The sequence below is a fragment of the Lactuca virosa genome, chromosome 8 (assembly GCF_052849685.1).
Source record: "Lactuca virosa cultivar CGN04683 chromosome 8, Lactuca_virosa_CGN04683_v6, whole genome shotgun sequence".
NCBI classification, from domain to species: Eukaryota; Viridiplantae; Streptophyta; class Magnoliopsida; order Asterales; family Asteraceae; genus Lactuca; species Lactuca virosa.
In genome coordinates this window covers 120,758,671-120,780,654 of record NC_136433.1, presented here as the reverse complement: position 1 = coordinate 120,780,654, position 21,984 = coordinate 120,758,671, and the positions used below count along the sequence as shown (strand labels likewise).

Below are 21,984 nucleotides of genomic sequence, written 5' to 3'. Positions count from 1 at the left end.
AAAGTTGCTTCCTTTTGGTCTTTTTTGGTCCCTGTGGTTTACCAGATTTAACACATTGAAGACAACGATGGAAACCGAAATTACTCTCTTACTCCTAATCCGATTTTTTTTATTAATTTATATTTCTCTTTTTCGTTTTAAATTAATGTTTTATTTATTAGAAAATACTCACCCAATACCATAAAGCCACCCACCATCTGCCATCATCACCACCACCACCACCAAAATTACATAAATGGTCCATATGGTTTACCTGTGGTCACAAATTCAGTCCCTACTACCTGAAAAGACCAAATTACCCTCACAATAACGGACTAAAAGCAACAGTCTATATTTTCCAGATTGGTTTTCCGGCCGCTGCCATACATGGCAATAAAGTTCAATTTGTGACGCCAGTTCTTTATTTTCCTCATTTATTGTAAGAAATAATTATTTAGATTTCTTTACTTATGTAATTAGATGACATTGTTTATCTTCCTTTAATGGATTATCTCAGTTCAATTCAACATGCTACTTTACTTTACAAAACAAAACATTCCGACCCTGGCAACGCCGGGAATCCTTTCTAGTTAGGCATTTTAATGGTTTTTATGTATTTGCCCTTTATGAAACGTAATCATGATCCGGAATTTAGCCGTTTAGGATTAAAACATGTTTCTCATTTCGGACCCCGTCGCTTTTGGACATTTACAGCTTGCCATTTTCGCAAACACTTTGAAAGCAATACGCTGCACAGACGAAGTGGTCTTTCATCCCCTTGTTGGAGTTCGATCGAGTTTAAGCTTATCTGAAAAGCAATTCTTTAGGTCACTCTCTCACCTAGTTTTATTACAGTAACTTTTGATTTATGCAACTCGATTTCTGTTCATTGATTTTAAATTGAAACCGGATGCGCGACAAAGAATCGCAACTGTTATCCGGAGTTGATAGAACCAATTAAGTTGAAAAACAACCAAATCAGAATAGCATAGTTAAGTGAGTTCGAGGATTTGACTTTGTCTTCGATGAATTTGTTAAGCACAATTTACGAAGTTGAAGGATAAATGCAAGTATAAGGAATTGATATGAACACATTTAGTCATTGTACACCATATTTTTGGGGAACAAGTTGTCTGTTTAGCATTTTCTTCTTTATGTGGCTTATGTTATCCATGATTGCTGACACCAACCGGATCTCCTTGAATGGATTGTAGCTGTCTTTTTCTTTCCATAAACTTCCCTTTCATAGCTTGAAAGTAATAAACGAATTTGAAAAATTTCCCCTTTTGTTCCTTCTTGTTGTCTTACTTCTCTTGGTTAGGTTTCCAATCTAGTATATATCATCCAACACAACAAATACAATTGGTAACTTGAAGCTGTTTCTTATGCTGCTATCGGTATCATTCCAAGCATCTTTCAATTTTAGTCAATATCACCAAAATATTTTGTACAGATGCGTATGGGTGTCAGATTCGTTTTTTAGATATGAAAGAGACATGCATACAAAAGACAATGCTTCCAAAATCTCTAAAAATGAAAAAAATCTAACAGAAACTTCCAAACAACTCATGATACTATGTATATATAGCCAACTTGTGTGCCTCACATTTTTCATCTCATTAGGTGTAGCTTATCCAAGAAAAGTCAACAAACAGCAGCAACAATGATGAACAGCATGCAATCCCAATCCACAGAGAGGTTAGAATGATTTTTGAATAACTTCATCAGATCTTTCAAGAACCTTTTTTTTTTATCTTCTTGTGTTTTTTGATTAGTTTAAGGTATGCGGTTGTGACTGGAGCAAACAAGGGTATTGGGTTTGAGACGGTTAGACAGCTGGCAGCTGCTGGCGTGACAGTCGTGTTGACAGCTAGGAATGAGAAGAGAGGTATGGAGGCCATGTCATTGCTCCATGGGCTTGGTTTTCCAAACGTACTATTCCATCAGCTTAATGTACAAGACCTTCAAAGCATAGAAGGTTTGGCCAATTTCATACAAACCCGATTTGGAAAACTTGATATCTTGGTAATTACTAGACTTTGAAGAAACTTAAAGCTACCCTTTTAAGACCAGAATTTTTCTAATTTTGTTTTATTTATAACTAAAAAGGTGAATAATGCTGGAGCTTCTGGAGTTGTGGTGGATGAAGAAGGTCTAAGGGCTCTGAATATAGATCCAGCATCTTGGGTAAGCAAATTACATAATTGTCCTCTCCTTGTATGCATGTGACTTTAGTTTTATCTAATGAAATCCAACTTGGTTGTAGCTATCTGGCAAGGCCACGAACATGGTTCAAGGGGTGATTAAAACAACCTATGAAAAGGCAAAAGAATGTCTTGACACAAACTATTATGGTGTCAAGAATCTTACACAGGCACTCCTTCCACTCCTACAACGTTCCACTTCCGGGGGTAGAATCGTAAATGTCTCTTCCCTACGAGGTGAATTATGGGTAAGAGGTTGATTCTTTTTGACTTATTGATGAGCTTCTGTTAATCACTTAACCTGGGCATCTATATATGGTTGTGTCTTTTTGACTTAATATGGACAGAATGACTTAATGAGTTGAGCCAAAAAAAAGGCTTGCTTAATGTATTAAGACACCAACCCTTTAAACTCCTACCAAGTTAATGTTGATGAATATTGTAAAAAAATTTGAAATATAAGGGTTGTTTCATTCAAACGGTTTGGCTTATTCGGTATAGAAAAGAAACAAACAAACTTTATCCAGAGAAACATCATTACCCATACATTTTTTTAATGGGGAAAACAAAGACACTTGTATATGTAGTTTTGAGTATTTGGTGTTATAGTATGTTGTGTGTAATTATTATGTATGTAGAGGATTCCGAATGAAGAAATAAGAAAGGAACTCGCAGATGTAGAGAATTTGAGTGAAGAGAAGATCGATGGGTTTGTGGAGAAGTTTTTAGATGATTTGAGGAACGATGAGCTTGAAGTCAAAGGATGGTCAAAGATGTTACCGGCTTACAGTGTGTCAAAGACATACCCGAATATGTGCATTAATTGTGTGCATCCGGGATATGTCGACACCGACTTGAACTGGCACACAGGTACAATGACATTGGAAGAGGGAGCACAAGGGTCGGTTATGTTGGCTCTTTTACCCCAAGGTGGTCCCACCGGTTGCTATTTTGATCGTACACAAGTTGCTCAATTTTGACCCTCTTGTTTCTTGTATCTATTAATTTTATCTTCTTGGTTTTTCCTTTTTCTTTCCTGGACTAGTCTATGAAACATCAGACACAATATCAAGAATTTGACCTCTTTTTTACTTCATGTGATAACCAACCTCACAGGGTTAGTAGCACCAACTATTATGGATGTTTTGAAACTGATCTAAGTTAACCTTTTATGAGAAACAATGTGCATATATCTGCCATGCCCTTATCCTCTATATGGGATGAAATTGATTTGATTATATTACAAAAAAAAAAATAGTTGATTGGTATTTCGTGTAAATGCTGAAATGGAAATTTGAAATTATTTTATTATGGCTTCCGTTGACATAGAAAGCTAATCATGAATGATGAACATGAACCCCAAGGAAGGCCAGAGTTTTGGATGTGTTAGTAGTATGTGCACTCTACTTCTTCTTCTATAGTAATAGTACTACCCTTCCCTTTGTCTATACAAACCAAAATCTCGCGCCAACAAATACAAAAACTCTAGTATTCTTTTTTTTTTTTTTTTTTTTTTTTTTTGTCAAGTTAAGAGAGAGATTTACACTACACGTTGAAAGAGAAACTAAATGATATCCACATACTCCTCGGCCTGGTTATCACCTGGTCCTCTAGGCATTCCTGGACCATCAGATCTTCCATACATGTATCGCTCATCCCCACCTGATTTTGATTTTAATTTTAATATTAATAATCAAAAATAATATAATTATAATATGATTTATTTATTACCACCATCACTGTCGGATGCATCTGCAAGCTTTGCAATCACATCAATCAATGCTCGTTCATGTTCCTACACAAATCAAAATATATCAACCTACTGTCTGCTTGCTACAATCAAGGATCATTCCTTCCTCTACTATTTTGTTAATTTTCATTGCTTAGTAATGGGGTGTTTTTTTCTCCATTCCACATGAAATAGAAGGAAAAAAATGCAATATAACCCATTTTAACTTATATTGTGCATTATTTGTTAAATTAATGAGCTTTTATTATGTTTATTTTTTTTGATGGGAAGGTTTTCATGTCATGTCATACCTTGAGCATTTTCTTTGCTTTTTCTATCTCAAGCAGATCCGGATGAGTAGCATCAAACACCTTTTCCACCTGCCAAGATTTAATAAAGATTCAGAGAAGAATAAAAAGAAAAATTTATAGCCTAATTACAGAAAAGATTAATATTATTAGAAGCAAATCACCTCTTTTAAAAGAGTATCGGTGTGAAGTATTTCTATTTCATCTGAAGCTTTGGTGTCACCATTTTGCAAGGGTGGGTTTGGGTTTGGGTTTGGGTAGGCTTTTCTAGATTGTTCCTTTGAGTTCCCTCTACCCCTTCCAAATCCATGCCCTGGCCCACCATGAGTAACTTGATGAGAACCCTGCTCCTCACCTATCCATTGAATATCCTCGGGTGGAATCTGGGATTTTAAGGTTTAATACTTTACTTTACAAATTATAACCACAACATGTTAAGCTTCAATGTATGTACTTTATAAATGATGTTGAAAATCTACCTCCTTCAGGTTAACCCATTCAAAGCTTTCCTGTGGTGTATTCTTGTTATAAAGTAGTGCGTGTCGTCCCTGCCAAAATTATACATAGATATATTTAAATTGATGGATATGGATTGGTGTCAAAAATTAAGTTTTACAGTAATAAAGTCGATACCTGTACAGGGTTGTAGTCAACTATGACAGCCTCGTAGAAGTTATTGTCATCAGGCCATCTAGTTCTTAATTTCCTTCCAATTAATTGATCCCTTGTAGTACCCACAACCACATCACTTGCTTCATTTGGTATAGCAATAGTAGAAGATCCATGATTTGAAAGCATTCCCCTTGGAGTTCTCCCCATTAACGGGTATCTTGGGGACTTCATTCACAAATCACATTTAAAAGATTCAATATTTTAATTCTTAATTATAAAAAAATAAATAAATAAACATTACTTAGGGGTTGTTTCTTTTTTTTGATTAAAAACACTTGGCTTAATGTATTAAGACACTAACCTTTTACCTATTTGCCCTTCTTTTTACCTCCCAACTCCACTCACACTAATAGTATCGAATATTGTTAAACTTGATGAATATTGTGAAATTTGTTTTTTTGGAATATAAGGGTAAAACAGTCATTTATTCTCATTCAGCTGCTTTATTCATTCTAGACAAGAAACAGACCTTATGCATACAACAATTCATCCAGACAAACATCATTACCCATTAAGCCACTTCACCTATACAGGACTTAATGGAGAAAAAAAAAAAACAGCCCCTTTAAAATTGAATTCTAATGTACTCACAGGTTTAGGGGTTTGGATTCCAGCTCCTAAGCCAGGAAACGATTGTGTGGGTAAAGACAGGGGCATAGTCGTCTTTTGCCTTTTCCGAGATGCTGAAATTGTTGGACTGAGTGAAATAGGGTCGTGGATAGATTGGGGAATGTTGAGCATTGTGGTACGTGTCCCTCCTGATGTCCTCCACTCCCTTATCCTTATAATGATGTCATCTGTATTTACCTTTGAGAGTAGTTCTCTATGTTCATCATCAGAAACTCGCAGCTCTTTCCGAAGTTCAGTTATTAATCCTTCCTTCTCCTGAGAGGGCATTTAAGTAAATTCATCAGATCAATCACAAATCAAGTCTGGGATATAGAGTTGTAGAAAGGTTTAAATCATACCCATGAAAGCGCATCAGATTGTGCTTTGAAAGCTCGTAGCACTGAACTGTATGCTACTTGCTCAAGGTAATGAATTTGTGACTCCATCTCATGTTGCATCATTGTAAAACTGACCCTGTAAAATCTACAAAATTAGCAAACGAATAAAGAAACCATATAGAAATATTATGGTATCCTATTACATTAGATCATTGTTCTTTCCTCTTTTTAACCCTATTAGGATTTCCTTTCAGCTATATATTTAATAATCAAAACCGACGGATTTTAGTCATCCAAGATACCAGAAATCTCTAGTAGTTTGATGTGGACCCTACTTACCTAATAAATACATATGCAACCATCATTCCTTTTGTTTTGTTGGTAAGTAATTGCATGTTCCGATTGATTAACCAACAAGTGTTATATTTAGAAGGTTGGAAATGGATCCGTATTTATTAAAGATCCACACAAGAAAAAGGAATGTGTGGTTTCAATAAGAAAGATAAAGGGAAGGAAAATTAACTTTTTATTAAAAAATAAATGTTTAGAGGAAAGTACTATTCCAGGTATGCAAACAAATCATCATATTCTGTTTTGTTTGTCCTTTAATAAGTCAAGCCGACAAAAATTGTCATCAGTCATCACCACACGAAAAATCACATGCCCCTTATCGCATGTAGGAAAAAGGGAAACATGGCTAAAATTATAAGGACACATTATCAAAGCAACTGTAGAAGAAGATGTGGACCATAAGTCTGTGTTTGTTTTTTAAAGTCTGCAGGCTACACGTAATTCTTAAATGTCTAAAACCAAAATAAACCCAACAATAGTAAGCACCAAATCCCATTGAAGACCTCCATATAGATATATTTGGGCTTGAAATTCAAAACTTTTATCAGTTCAAACAACAAGAAATCATGGAAGACTTTAACAACTGTTGAGATTGACAACCAAAATTAATCCAAATCTATGCAACATCCAACGGTTAGTACCAAAATTAATCCCAATCTATGCATCATCCCACTGATAATACTAAACTAATGAAAATGCACTCCATAAAAGTAACATAATCATATATTAATTCTTTTAAGTTGAGCACTGAGTTACTATATCACATAGTAACATTAATATTTCTATAGATAAAGATATCATAACCATCAACATTCATTTTCTAATGATCGGAGCAAACTAAACGACCACAATTGTGAATAAAAAGATTAAAAAAAACTTCCGACAACAAGCATAACCTGGAAATCGGACCTTTCGAGCATGAACAATGAAGAATTACACGTAGTTTCTAATGACGTACTAATCAAAATAAGTTATCTGGAAAAGCACCCAGTTATTTTACAAAATCAAAAGAAGATTTGCAATGTACTCGTTGATGTGTGTGTATCAGTGTATGTGTGAGAAACTTGGCAGCGGAAGCAAATAGACAGACTTCCAATCCGTACCTGGTGGGGAGGGAGAGAGACAAGAACACAGCCAGCGGAGAAGAAGAAAGAGGCAAGGAAACTAAGTAGAAGGTAAATTTAGCGGAGCAGATGAAGATGTATATGTATGCAATGCCAATACATCTTACTTGCAATTTCGTTGTGTTATAATTGCAGCTTATAAATGATTTTTTTCCGGCTATTAATTGGAGAAGAATGGGCGTTTTCTATCTCGAAACCCTAATAACAAGCCAAAAACATACAAATGGAAGGCAAGAAACCACCGAAAATAAGCTCACCCCAGCCCAATTTTGTTATCGTGGTGCATTTACACATGATTTAGCTGTAATATCCCCAATTTCAACCTTTAATTTCAGATAAACTATAGCTCGAAGCTTGAAAACAATTAAACGAAAGGGTAAACATAACCAAATTGGCATACTATATGTAACATTGAAACCCTAAACAATCTGCAGAACATAATAAATTTGCATCAAATTGGGTGATTACGAACAACTCACCGCTGCAGAAATCAAATCGCAAAGACCAGATCTTCTTCGAGATGGCAAAAGAACCCTAGAAGCCAGAGAAATTGATGCCAAAAATTGCTTCCCGGTCGAAGTGAATCCAATTGGTACGAATATAATAGTACTTCAATGAGAATCACGTAATGTGAAGAACTAGCCTAGCATTCTGCATGAATTTTGCAGAAAAATGGGATGAGTGAGACAGATTTTGCTTTGACAATGGGGAATAATTGGAAAAATAATGGGGTTTATATAGAGGGACGGAAGCGATTGGATATTGCTGACTACGGAAATGTATAGCGGACATGAAAGAATTTTCGAATTGGATTTTGTTTGTCGCCGGGGTTCCGTTTCTTTCCGTGAGTTGCATATGACACCCTCCAATTTTTATCATTATAAAACTTCAGTCCCTATCGTATTTTATATACTTTTATTTATTTATTTATTTTTTATGTTTGTTTGTGGCATTAAATATAATAAAAAGAATGGTTTGTTATTGTATGGTGAAAGAAAAACTCACACCCCACGTATAACGTTTTGTTATATAATCATAGGATCGCATACTCTTTGTTTTTAATTATGTCCCATGATGTCGACGAACAATTTTGATATGAGCAATGAATGTATGTTTGGTAGATGATATGCATGAAAAAAGTGTTAGATACTATTGTTTGCTGAATAAGAATATCAAAATATACAAATTGTTTCGGTTAATAATTTTTAATTATCTCATACGTAATATAAGGAAATATATTATTTTTTGAATGATGTTGTTCAATATATTCGATTTAGAAAATTATGAGATATGTACATAAACAATTATATAAATCAAATAAGAAGTTAAATTATCTGTAGTGTTTCATGGTTCACCCCATCCGTCATCCACCTCGTCCTCCATCTCTACCATGGAATATAACTTCCCTATCAATTTCTCATTAAGTTCGATAAGCCAAAGCCAGAGTAACTTTCTTGGTTGTTCATTACTTTTGACATTAAAACTATTGAGATGATCAGTTTAAGGCATCAACTCGTGCCTACCTCATCCTTTTAGATTTTTTTTACAACAAATCACAATTTTTATTATGATTAACATGACATTTGTCGAACCCCAATGTATGTGCTTATATTATACTCTTTTTTAGTCCTATTTGGTTGAATCACCCCCTCCATAGGCGATTGATGTTAATGGTTGTGTTTTTCAGTGTTGGTTGTAGTGGATAGCAGCTCAAACTCGATCCCAACTCAAAGCTTATGTTTTTGTTACTTAAAATCTTTGGATCTAAGATTGGGTTGTTTTTAATGCATTTTAGGTTATGGTTTTGTTTTTACTTCATGTTCTCCTAGGGTTTTAGGCAAAGAAGCGAAGTTTGTTGGTCATAATCTCATACAAATATCATGTGAATCTTATAATTTGATATAGTTTTTGGTGTCTATATGAGTTTATTAGATTGTATATTTTTAAGATGATTGCATATATTTAATTCTTGTTTTTGGGAATTATAATAATTTGCTTAATTATCTTGGTTAGTAGTCGCACTCACACCCTTGGACTTGCAACAGTTGAAGGCGTCATGAACAGTTTAATTCAGTTATTTAGAGCATCTTCAATGGGGACTTATTTATAACTTTTTCTTATTATTGATTCATCACTTGTTTTTATTTAATACCATTAGAGTGTCTAGCTTTTTGTATATTTTTATTGACCATTCAATATATATTGAGTGGACAATATACTATAAAACTTTGGACAACTAACATTTTCCTCTTTTATCATATTTTATTTTTACCCCATTAATTTATATTCTAGTTTTAAATGTTTTCCATTTTTTAACTACTAAATTATTTATATCATAGTTTTTTCATTTATGAAATGTTTATATACTAATTTTTAATGGTAATCTTAATTTAAAATATTTCATATTAAAGTATAATATGTTTAAAAAACAACTAACTAAATGATGAAGTTTTATGGAACATTTTAGATAGATAAGGATCATTAAGTTGAATTCATGAAAAGAGCTATTAAGTCGAAATTATTGGATTAGGAGTGTTTTGTTTAAATTAGACGTTAAAAGCATGTAGTGCCAAACGAGAGTTTTTTTATTCAAAATAGAGCGTTTTGTTAAACACTAGAAGTTAGAAGCTCACTAACGCTCAGTGTTAAACACGTCCTAAGTGATAATATAGCTTTACCATTAGAGATGCTCTTAGAAATTTTGAATTGTTTAAATACACCCGAGTTTCCTCATGTTATCCCTCTTTTGAAATCTTGGATTCCCCCTTATCTCGCCAATACTTTTATTTTTGTTTTAACCCAAAATCAAATGTACACTCCGATTCATCCCTCTGCATTAGGCATCTATTTTTATACTTTCCACACCTATCCATACTTGTCTCAAGAATTGTATCAAGGTTCCAAAGTCACTACTTACTACCAATACTTAACGTTCTAATCACATATACACATGCATAGACAAGCACACACCACTAATCTTCCTAGACTCCCCTTTTAGGATTCTTCTAACCATGTATCCCACTTTATTCTGCTACCATATTGGGAAGAAACATTTATTAATATCAATTAACTATCTTACGAATACTAACTGCATGCTTCAAGAATTGAGCAGTCCTTTAACTGTGAATCCTACATTATAACAGTTAGACTCAAACAAGAGCTACACAATAGGGCAAAACCAAGCAATCTAAAACTATCCAATTCTAGGGGCATGTAATCCTAACACATTCATTTAACAATTAATTAATATCGATATAGCTTTCAAGCAAACCAATAGTTATACAGCTAAACTAACATGCAATTCTAGCACATTATCCTGATAAGTTCCTTAGTCTATCTACTAGCATGCATAATCATGGCAGACAACTGCACACTTCCTAGATGGAACTAATCAGGCACTGTCACATAAGAAAATATTGATTACATATAATCATCACGTAAAGCAAGTAAGTCAGTTTCATCATATACATCATATCACTTAGACATGTTAACTAACTGTGGAACTCGGATAATTGGACGATCTGCATTCTGTCCTTTGAGGCGTACAGAATGTTTTTTTTCACTTATATTTTCAAAACTAGTCCCTTTTACTTAGTTTTACTTATAAAAGATTATTTTCAAAAAATTTGCAGTGGTTTGAGTCTAAACACCTAAGAGTATGTTTAATTCTCTCAAACCATTGCTCTGCTACCAACTTGTAACATCCCAAAATACAACCATAATTTTTTTTTAAAATCAGAGTATAAATGTTTCTAAAAGGTTTTATTCATAATCATTTGCAAATCATAAAGTTATCTTCTCACATCATATCAACATAAACATAATAAAATTACATAAGGTAAATCATGTTTTGAAAACCATAACATAACAAATAACATATAACTAGATGACATGCCCCTCTGAGAATGTCCATATATCCCAATCTTGCCAGCTCCTTGCCCTTCGAGCCTGAAGGACCTGTAACTAAAAACATAAAGTAACAATTATAAGCCTAAGACTTAGTGAATAATCATAACACTAACCTGTTATACAGATGATATGCAATACACATAATAACACGTAGTAGCACATACTTCAAGTAATAAATCACATATTACTTACATTATCTATATCATATCATATCATACTATACTATAAATGAAGCATTTTTCCTTTCACCACATTCATTTGAAACTCCCATTCAATTTTCTTTTCACCACATTTATTTGAAACTCCCATGACTTTTCAATTTCTTTGTAATAATGATTATAAGTTGGTTAGTAAGGTTAAATAAATATAAAACCTCAAGTGTAATCATACATAAAATAAATTTCAATATTAAAAAATATCTTTACTTCTATATATAAAGTTATGTTTTTTTATCTTTTGACATATTATATACTTAATTTATTAATTTTAATATATTGTTGAATGTAAACCATTATCATTTTAAAACTATAAATTTTGAACAATTTGTATAAAATACTTAAATTATTAATTTAAATATCATATTACATGGTCAACTTAAATATAAATTTTAATTTAACTTAAACAACCCAAAAAATATTTTATAATAAATTAAAAGTGATAAATTGTAATGTCTTTCTAATAATGATTATAATTTGGTTAATAAGATTAAATAAATATCAAACCTAATGTGTAACCATAAATAAACTAAATTTCAATATTAAAATAATATATTTAGTTCTACTTATAAAGTTATGACTTTAACTTTTAACATATTATACTTAATTTATTAAATTTAATATGTTATTGTATGTAAACCATTATCAGTTTAAAACTATAATTTTTGAACAGTTTGGACAAAATATTTAAATTGTTAATTTAAATATAACGTTACAGTGTCAACTTAAATATAAATTTCAGTCCACTTAAAAAACCCAATAAATATTTTGTGAATAGTTAAAAGTGATAAATTGTAGTGTTAAATGCAAAAACTAAATTGTAATCTCAATTTAACTAAAATATTTCCTAAAGATATTTTTATAATCGTTAAAAGTTTTCAAAGAAGTAGTTTAAAATAACTTATAATAACAATAATTAAAAATAACTCTATATAAATGATTATATTGTTACCTTTAAAATCAAAAAACAATGTTTGATGTTTTAAATAATTATAATGATAGAAATTAAAACGTTAAACAAATAAATTTTAAAGAATTAATTAACAATAACAACAACTATAAATAACATTAAACCATATATTATATTAAATTTTATTCATGAGTAAGTCGCAGGTAGAAGTCATTCAAACGATTGAGATTATGCAATTATAATAGATGTATATATTATCATATAATTCAAAATAGTCAATATATTAAATCAATTTAGTATACAACTTATTATATCAAATTTAACAACAATGTTATTGTTATATTTAAAAAAAAAACATATATTTGTAAGGATTTCAACTGTATAGGTCTTTCTGCGTAATGTGCGGGCATTCGCCTAGTATACTTCTAAAAGAGACATTTTTTCTTTAACCACATTCATTTGAAACCCCCAACTTTTGAACTTCTTTTTAATTAATACATTAAATCCAATATTATTGTAATTTCAATATTAATTCTTTATTCTCAATATAATATACTTAGTTTGTTAATCTAAATATGATATTAAATTTAAAACATATTTTTTATAATATATTCAAAGCCTATTTTTTTTTAATAGTTAAAAGTTTAAATGGAAAATCTAAATCAAAATGTCAAATTAATAAAAAAAAATTAGTTAAAAATTACTTTTTATAATAATGATATTTTTCTCAAAATAGATAGTCTAAAATAAATTAAAAATATTAAAAGTTTAAATAAAATATTAAATATAAAACATGTATCAAAAAATAGTTTTAAAATTCATTAAAAATAAAATATGTCTATCTGAGTTTATTTTTATTTTCACGGGTAGCGGTTATAAAGATGATGCAATTTTAAATAGAATAATATGAGATCTATTATTTGATACTCATAAATCCATTACAAAAGTAATTTCGTACACTCATTTTTTATAATGTTTATCATTTATTTAAAATACTTAGAATATTTTTATAATAAATTAGTTTAAGAATTATTAATTTAAACATACTAACAAGTATATATTTATTTTAATAACATATATTTATCAATATTTTAATTATAATTGCGCAACGCGCGAAATATCGTCTAGTATCACATATAACTAAACGCATATGAATGCTAGCATTCTAATCACTCGTCACAACTAGATTCCCTCAATTAAGAGGTCTTTCTCTAGTTGCCCTCCATAGACCACCTTCCTCAAAGAGGCTTTGTGTGGTCGACCATCCTTACATGGCCACCCAAACTAAATACATAACTTATGATAACCTTATGTTCACTGGTCATAACTAGATTCCCTCAGTTAAAAGGCTTTTCTCTAGTTACCCTGGATAGACTACCTTCCTCAAAGAGGCTTCGCGTGGTCGACCATCCGTACATGGCCACCCAGAATGAACAACTGGATTCCCTTTCTGCGATGCTTTTCTCAATTTTTCTAATCCATAACAACTTCCCTTACTTAAGAGGCTTTTCGTGGTTTCACATAACATAATCACATAGTCCATATAATAAGTAAGTTTATGAGAACTCACCTGAAACAGTAGGACACAAGACAAAACTACTAAAGTGGCTAAGATGGATTGCCTAACTCCCTTAACACCTACATCCCAACAATAACCTCTACTTAGATCATAAATCAAGTATTAATTTATAATACTTAATAATACACCATAATATATATATATATATATATATATATATATATATATATATACCTTCATTAACTATTAGATTTTTAATAAGTAGTTTGTTATTACGTAAATTTATATAATTAAGAAAAGCTTCCATATTTCTAATTCGATTAATTAGACAACTTAAATATTTGTAAATATAGCTTCTTTCTCACAATTCATTAAACCGACATTTGACAAGTCATTTAAAATATTATTCTTAACTAAACTCTTGAACACTTTCTTATTCCTTTTTATTTGTGATAGTGTCATATTTGTACATATAATTATACATTATTTTAATACATATGCGCATTATTTTGGTAAAACACAAAGATATTTGGTACTTATAATGTTTAAATTCTATTTTGTAGCCAAAAAGGATATTCTCAAGGAAAAAGGACTGAAATTGAAGAAATGTGGATACTTTGAGGATTGGAGTTTAGATTAAGAGGAGAAGAAATAAGAAAATCGAGCGTATTGAAGTTCCCACGGCGTGGACATCTGCATTCCATGACGTGACATTTGGAATCTTCTCAATCCTTGCATATAGACCTTTCTTACGACATGACCATATAGTGGTCATGAAGTGACCACGTTTAAAATCCAGAATCTTCTCTGGACATGCATGGAAGTCTTGGCGCATACGGGATAAACATATATCCCATGACGTGGCATCTACTTCCCATGCCGCGATGACCATTTTTTGGCAAGCATATATTTCAAACTTTTAGTCAAAATCATGAGACTTGGAGAAGAGAGTTGCGATTGAAATGTAACACCCCGTTTCCAAGTCAAACCCTAAAATTTGAAGAAGTGTTTTAAGTATTATTTTATTCCGATATATGGATATATTTAAATAAAGAGTTTAGTGAAAAAGTGTGTAATTGGCATTATATTTTGTTTTGGAGGACCAAAGAGTGCTTTCGGGGTTCGTAGTGGAAAGAATGTTTGAACATATGGCTAAAGGATAACCAATGGGACTCGTTTTGTAGTTTGTGGACTTATATTGAAAATATTTTGTAGAGGAGGGGCTATTTTGATGTTGACAGTTCGGGAATCTTTCATCCAGCAGCTAGAGTTTTGTCCGCGGGACTTCAGCAGTGCGAGGTGAGTTACCTTCCAGTAGAGGTGGGTTTAACGCACCAATGTCGGCCCACCAGTAGGTGATTATGTTTGAGATGATTGTTTTTGTGATAATTGTCTGGTTTGCCACTATCTGATATGCTTTATGTTCTATGATGCTATGATATATGTGTTAGTAGTAGTAGGGGTGAAATAGTCATCGGATACCAGTTGAAAGATACTGAAGGGGTAGACAGTACCCATGCATGCCTAGCATTATGTTCATGATATGTTATTATGTGGTAGTGGTAGGGGTGAAATAGTCCCCGGGACAGTTTGAGATAAACCGGAGGGTAGGTCGGGTACCTAGATATGCCTGACAGGGGTAGGTCGGACACCCCGGTATGTCTGACAGGGGTAGGTTGGGCACCCTGGTATGCCAAACAGGGGTAGGTTGAGCACCACGATATGCTCAGCAGGGTAGGTCGGGCACCCATATATGTCTGATAGGGGTAGGTCGGGCACCCCGGTATGCCTGACAGTATGTTATTGTATGGTGTGTGGTATGATGGGGGAACTCACTAAGCTTCGTGCTTACGGTTTACAGTTTTGATTTCAGGTACTTCATTTTCAAAAGAAAGGAGCTGGCATGATTCTCAGCGCATCACACTATGATTTTCCGCACATGAGATCTTTAGGATTATACTCTGATATTGTTTTATGATAACATGTTTTGATCATTGACACTTGGGTTTTGACATGGGATGTTATTATGGATGTTTTATTACTGCTGGTTTTATGAATTATTAAACATAAAAATGAAGTTTTTGGTCTTGAATTTTGGGATGTTACAAGTTGGTATCAGAGCCTTAGTTTGAGGGATTCAGGCACACTCTCGGGTGTCTCTAGACTCAAACTGAGGACTTGGTATGAAAATTTTCAAAAGAAACTCATTTTTATAACAAGAATTTTGAAAAGAATTTGAAAAGAGAAAAGAACAAGGTGTGTGATGGATGCAATCAACCGAGCTCAAGTAAGTTTTCCCCAAGATACGCATATATGTTATGTTATGATATGATATGGTTATGAGAACTGCATGCTAGATTAGGGCTAAGGATCTAGGAAGGATGCCTTGTATGCCTATTGTATGAGCTTGTAGACCTGCATGCTAGTACTGATCAGCCCGTGATAGGATGACATGTTTAGGTTATGCCTGATTGTATGAGCCTTTGAATTACATGCTAGTACAAATTCCTGATTAAAGGATAGAATGGTATGAATAGTGATATGCTGGTTAGATTTTCCCCATTGTCTGAATGCTGCTTGCTTTGTGCTCTATGGGGCTCTTGGTGATGTGAATTGACTACTAAGTGGATATGCAAAGTCACATGGGGCACAGGTTGAATATTCTCATAGTGAAGGACTTGGCCCTATTGCACAGCTCTTGTCCGAGTCCAACCGTTCTAGGATTGAGTCTTTTACTCAAAGGATTATCTGACTTCTATTGCATATGATTATATCCATGAGGTAGTTAGTTGACATTAGTAGGAGTCTTTCTGCGGCTGAGGGATAGTTGAGGTCGAGAACCTAGGAAAGCCTAGGAAATGATTTAGTGGATTTGGTTGCGCTGTTAGCGAGCATTCAGGGTATCAGTTTGAGAGGGTGACTTGGAGGATTCGGGATGATTCTAGAGGAAATTATGGATAGGTGTGGAAGGTAGTATTGGGCCCGTACTACTGAAAGCACATGATCCATACTCGAATCGAGGAGAGTCTTGGAGAATCCAGGAAGCCTGTGGGATAAGGATTCTTGGGTATATTCGGATCCCTTGCAGGTCAGTTCGGTATGGTGTTGAGCACTCAAGAAGGGGATCCAGATTATTGTTCCGGCTCAGGAGCAGGGCATGGGCCAGTCGATGCGCGATCGTAGAAGTTCATCTCATCGGAGATTACTCGCGGAGTTTTGGGAATGGACCTCGGTGGTCTTTCGTTCATCCAAGGAAGGGATTTTGGAGCCTTCGATAGTCGTCTCGGGTCCTATCGGGCCGAAAATAGTCGCGGGGCAGTTAGGGGATCACCCAGAGCCCAAAGCCTATGGATCCTTAGCATCCTTCAGGAAGGAGGATCCTATTGTTAGTTCTTGTCATCGGGGTCGGAAGGGAGTTCTGCACCATGATCTCAGGAGGGTCGAAGTATCTCTGGAGAAGGTGATTAGGATTCCTCCAGATGTTACGGGTATGTCATCTTCTACTGCTACTAGGTGGATGTCGGGAATCTGTTGTTGGGTTTTAGTATAATACAACATCCTATGGTGCACATACAACCCTAAATACCTTGGATCTATGTTTTCACTAATTATACATGCAAATGGTTTCCAAGGTATTGAACCTATAGCTAACATGCAATTGTCATACAAACTACATAAAATACTAGATAGAGTAACATACCTTTTGTGTGGCTGGAAGTCTTGATGTATTTGGCCTTAAGAACTTAGCCCCAATAGTGTGGAAGCCTCAAATGAAGTCACAACACATCAAGGACAAAGGTAGGACTTGAGAGAGAATCTCCATGCACTCTAAAACCTTCATGAACTCCAAGAACATGCACACACACTAGTGGTGGCGGTTTTTAGGTCATAACATATGTATTTATATGTGTTGAATTCTAAGATTCATGGGTATAACCCAAACCTATATCCATGGTTCATGTGGCCCAACTCTTTATGTATCCATACATAAACTTGGTCCAACATGGATCATAAGCCCAACACATATAAATATAACTAATTACCATAATTAGTCCCCATAGTTTTAATTAGTCTCTTTTGATCACTAAATTAATTCCAAATTAATTCTTGATCAATACTAATTAAAACATATGATTTCATATTAATATATTAGAACTTATAATATATTAATAAATCATATATAACCTCTTCTCTCAAAAGTCCATCCTAACAAATTGTCCTGATGATATGCAACCCAAATGGACCATGCTACTCTCAGGTCGAATACATACCAATAATAGTTATGGGCTTAGACACCTAATCCAACAGTCTCCCACTTGGATAAGTCTAAAACTATTATTGCGTATGACTCCAAAACCCGACTAGCAATCGTAGCTCTTAAAGCCACTGTCGAACTCTGAACAAATCAATGACGCGTCCATTAGATAAGGGATCATATATTCCTCCATTCTAGATATCATATGGACTGAGACATGGATTATAATCATTCTCTCTGTCCATTTGTTGTTTCCCGATTTCCGATTTATGACGACTGACTAATTGAACAAATCAAATCAGTCCAGGCCCGACGGAGCACTTACGTTTGTCATCACTAAATCATCGAGGGGCCCACAGATATCGCTTTTATCCCTCCAAGGGTAAAAGGAATGGATAAACTTCGACTCATATGCTTGTTCTACTACTTAATCATACACAAAGGCATGTTTTATAACATTGAGTTACCAATTCGTTTTCGTACAATCAATGTATAACCAACTCATAGTTAACAACTCATATCTCTAGGTTTGAAGAATATAAGATATTATCGTCTCACGATCACTCGAGATAAAATCCATGAAGTGATACAAGTGAGTGTGGGTTTAATCCAATACTCGAATCTCATTCCAGGAGCACTCATGAATGTTGCAGCAACTTTTGCTATGTCCAACACCTTAGACATCTACAAACCCAATTCATGACAGTCTTGCCTTAATACCTACTTCCAATGTATTATCGACTGTGGATGGTTTGAATAACTTAGTCATTCGGGAAGAATAACCTAGCTATTCTGGAAGTCAAAACATGCAAAGTGAAACACAAGAATAATACTAATCACTCTATGGTCCCAAGCACCTTTGAGAGTAAATAAAACACCTTTTATTTAAACACCATATTGATTACTCATTATTCATTGTATAATGTTTCAAATAATCAACTTTATACTTGAATCAAAACAATAGTCATGCCATGCTCCAAGCATGCACACTATGTTTGTTTATGATCCTTACTTTGTGAAATAGACCAATTGAACATGATTCCAATGATGCTCATTTCACAATCCCAAATCCTTATTGTAAATGTAAGAATTCCAAATTCCTGCCACTTACCGAAATCTGTTAGATTCTAAACTTATATGCATTGATCCTCTTGTAATGACTATGCACAAAGTCACAAAGACTTGCCAACAGTCATTACAGAGTATTCCAATGGAGAGCAATTCCATGGAAACGAAGTCTCAAAGTACATTGCTTTGAACATCCTTCTTGCATTAAGTTTTCTAATCTTACACAGATTTGAAGAACAACTTCCACCTATGGAAACCTTTCCAGATTCCCATTTTGACTATCAATTCTGAACAAGAGTTGCCTCTTTTCAGAATATGTTAATATGGTCCTACCAAAATTAACAATATACTTCCAACTGTCCATGAGCAACCAATCTTTGGTAAACCTTAGATTGTCCTCGACAATTGCTTAATCATCTTAGTCATATCCAATTCTAGACTTTTCCATTCTTAATGCCCTGAGCATTTGGAAAATCTAGAAAGGATGAATATCATAGCACATGCAATCGATCCTATATCCAAAGCATATGGGACACGATTCATGATGTCTCACATAAAGACATGATACTAGACCAATCTTTTTGCTATAATATTTCTATTTCTATTTGCCATGTTCTCATAATTCAAATTATGAAAAGGGATGCCGTAATCATAATCGAATTTTAGAACGCAAATAATGTAATCATGACTAAATTCGATCAAAATCTCACAATCTAAGCTATTTAGAATTTGAAATGAAGTATAATTTCCTCTCCCTTAATTATAGCAAAACAACCTTTTCAACCCCTGCAACTTCACGAATTGAAACTTTTGTTTTCTATAATTAACATTGCTAACTTGCAACACTTATCATAATTATCATGCTCCCACTAACATGATGATTATTAGCATAACACTCATGCTCCCACTAGCTTTGACATGTATCCAAAAATCAGTTGGACTTCTAGAAATCAATACTTTATTGACTTTCTTACCAAAGTTCAGACTTCTGATACAAGATGCTTTGATAAAACTTTATCAAAATCATACACCTTTCCTTAGATAGCACACATGTGTGTCTAAACAATTTCAGAACTATGAAAAGGGATGTCGTAATCATAGTCTCAATTTTTTAGACCTTTGCCATTTCTCACAAGTCCATGTTAGTGTGTCGGTTAACCACACACGCTCCACTAACGACTTTGAGAATGCAAATATCACAATTGCTATCTACTTAAAATCTACTTAGTGAAAGCATTTCCTCACCATCATTTTCATGAATCGGAGAGAAACCTTATGACACTTAGATTTTATGGTATATGTGTTCCTATCCATGTGAATTTGTCAAACCATAATCACAAGACAAGGTTAGTGACAAATCCAAACTCATATGGACCGAACTTGTGCAATCTTAACTTCTTGCCACTTGGCAGCACAAGAGCCTACCATGTCTTCCAAGTTGTTATGCAACCAATGCAAAACCAACTTTAACTGTAATGGGCACAGAAATAGAAATATGTCAACATGATAGGTTATAAACCTCAAGTTGTGTGCTAGTGATAAACTACAGGTTTTATTCTTGATTAGATCTTGAAACTCTTTCAAGATCTTTTAGACTCCCACTGTCCTCTTGACATATAAGACTCTCTTGCCAAGAACCATTCCTTGACAAACAAATATTCAAGGGATAGTGCGGATTCTTATCAAGACAAACACTTCACACAATTGGCCTTAGTTGGTCTTTGTTTTATCCAAAACATCACAACTTACTAATTTCAAATGTACAAGAGTAGGACACCTTTTACTCTTACATTTGACTAGTGTTAATAAACCTTCTTTAAGATGTGTCACTCAAGTTACAATCTTGGAGTATGACTCTAAGACTTGTTTAGGAACGAAGTATGACTCGTCTTCTTGATTTAACCATTTCAACAATTCATGATTCCTCTCCTTAGCCATAGGAATGCACTAAGATGTCCTTAGAGGACCAATTGTGATATGGTTTCTTAATCATTAAGATGATCACAAAACATGATACTAAAGTACTCTCCCATCGTTTTAGATTGAGAAACTTTTATCTTTCTGCCTAATTTGATTATTCGTTCTGCCATACATTGAAACTTTTGCAATGTTTCAGAATTATACTTAAACTTGTAAGTATAACCATATTTACTAAACCTTAGTAAATCATGACGAATAGTCTTATCGATCTTTATGGTGGACTTGACCAGTGCACAAGAATGTGTACTCGATCCCTTAGTCCTTCACTTGACTCACATATACATGTAAACAAGGAATTAGTCTTAATTTTCCAAAGATGAAAATTCCCATTCATCATACAACTTGCATGATTCCAAGTTTCTACCCAACTGAAACTTGGGTGATGAGAATCTTTCCTCATTTGGTAAATTATGACACTACCACAGTCAAAAGAATCAAATCCATTTTCCAATATTGCTATCAATAGAACATATAAACAACAATTTCTCACAAATGCCACTGTAAGGATATATTAAAATAAATAAAATCAAAAACTTTTCTTTTATTTTAAAACTTTGCGGAAAAACTTATCCTTACAATGCAAATGCATGTGAAAAAACTATGTTGTTATGTATTCCTAAGGAATCTATCACAACTCTTATAGTAACAGCTCAAAATTTTGATCACCGAACCATGCGACCGAAATCCATCTTTGCGATCAGAATCATCATATTCTTCCTTTAAGCTTCCTCTTCACTTTGATTCTTAAAACATCAAAATGTGATCTAGTCCCATCATGTAATAAGAATCTCCAAATAGGAACTTAATAGAGTTA

At 33.6% G+C, this 21,984-nt stretch overlaps 2 protein-coding genes across 5 annotated transcripts; one reads left to right on the top strand and one right to left on the bottom strand.

Annotated features, from left to right (window-relative positions):
- The first annotated feature begins 649 nt into the window (after positions 1-649).
- LOC145128520 (short-chain dehydrogenase/reductase 1-like) lies at positions 650-3,279 on the top strand. Of its 2 annotated transcripts, none has more exons than XM_079063313.1 (6): positions 650-806; positions 1,609-1,677; positions 1,755-2,004; positions 2,089-2,166; positions 2,246-2,431; positions 2,822-3,279. In XM_079063313.1, the coding sequence occupies exons 1-6, from the start codon at positions 652-654 to the stop codon at positions 3,161-3,163; spliced, it is 1,080 nt and encodes a 359-aa protein (XP_078919439.1). In that variant the 5' UTR covers positions 650-651; the 3' UTR covers positions 3,164-3,279. The 2 variants fall into 2 exon arrangements, with proteins under 2 accessions (XP_078919439.1, XP_078919438.1); XM_079063312.1 differs by having other exon boundaries at positions 1,603-1,677.
- Positions 3,280-3,462: 183 nt separating this feature from the next.
- LOC145128518 (protein EMSY-LIKE 1-like) lies at positions 3,463-8,081 on the bottom strand. 3 transcript variants are annotated; one of them, XM_079063310.1, is made up of 9 exons: positions 7,794-8,081; positions 5,861-5,984; positions 5,484-5,777; positions 4,854-5,057; positions 4,700-4,768; positions 4,385-4,603; positions 4,224-4,292; positions 3,915-3,978; positions 3,463-3,845 (listed from the first exon to the last, which is right to left on the bottom strand). In XM_079063310.1, the coding sequence occupies exons 2-9, from the start codon at positions 5,960-5,962 to the stop codon at positions 3,748-3,750; spliced, it is 1,119 nt and encodes a 372-aa protein (XP_078919436.1). In that variant the 5' UTR covers positions 5,963-5,984; positions 7,794-8,081; the 3' UTR covers positions 3,463-3,747. The 3 variants fall into 3 exon arrangements, with proteins under 3 accessions (XP_078919436.1, XP_078919437.1, XP_078919435.1); XM_079063311.1 differs by having other exon boundaries at positions 3,918-3,978; positions 5,861-5,975; XM_079063309.1 differs by having other exon boundaries at positions 5,861-5,975; positions 7,794-8,080.
- Between the last annotated feature and the right edge of the window lie 13,903 nt (positions 8,082-21,984).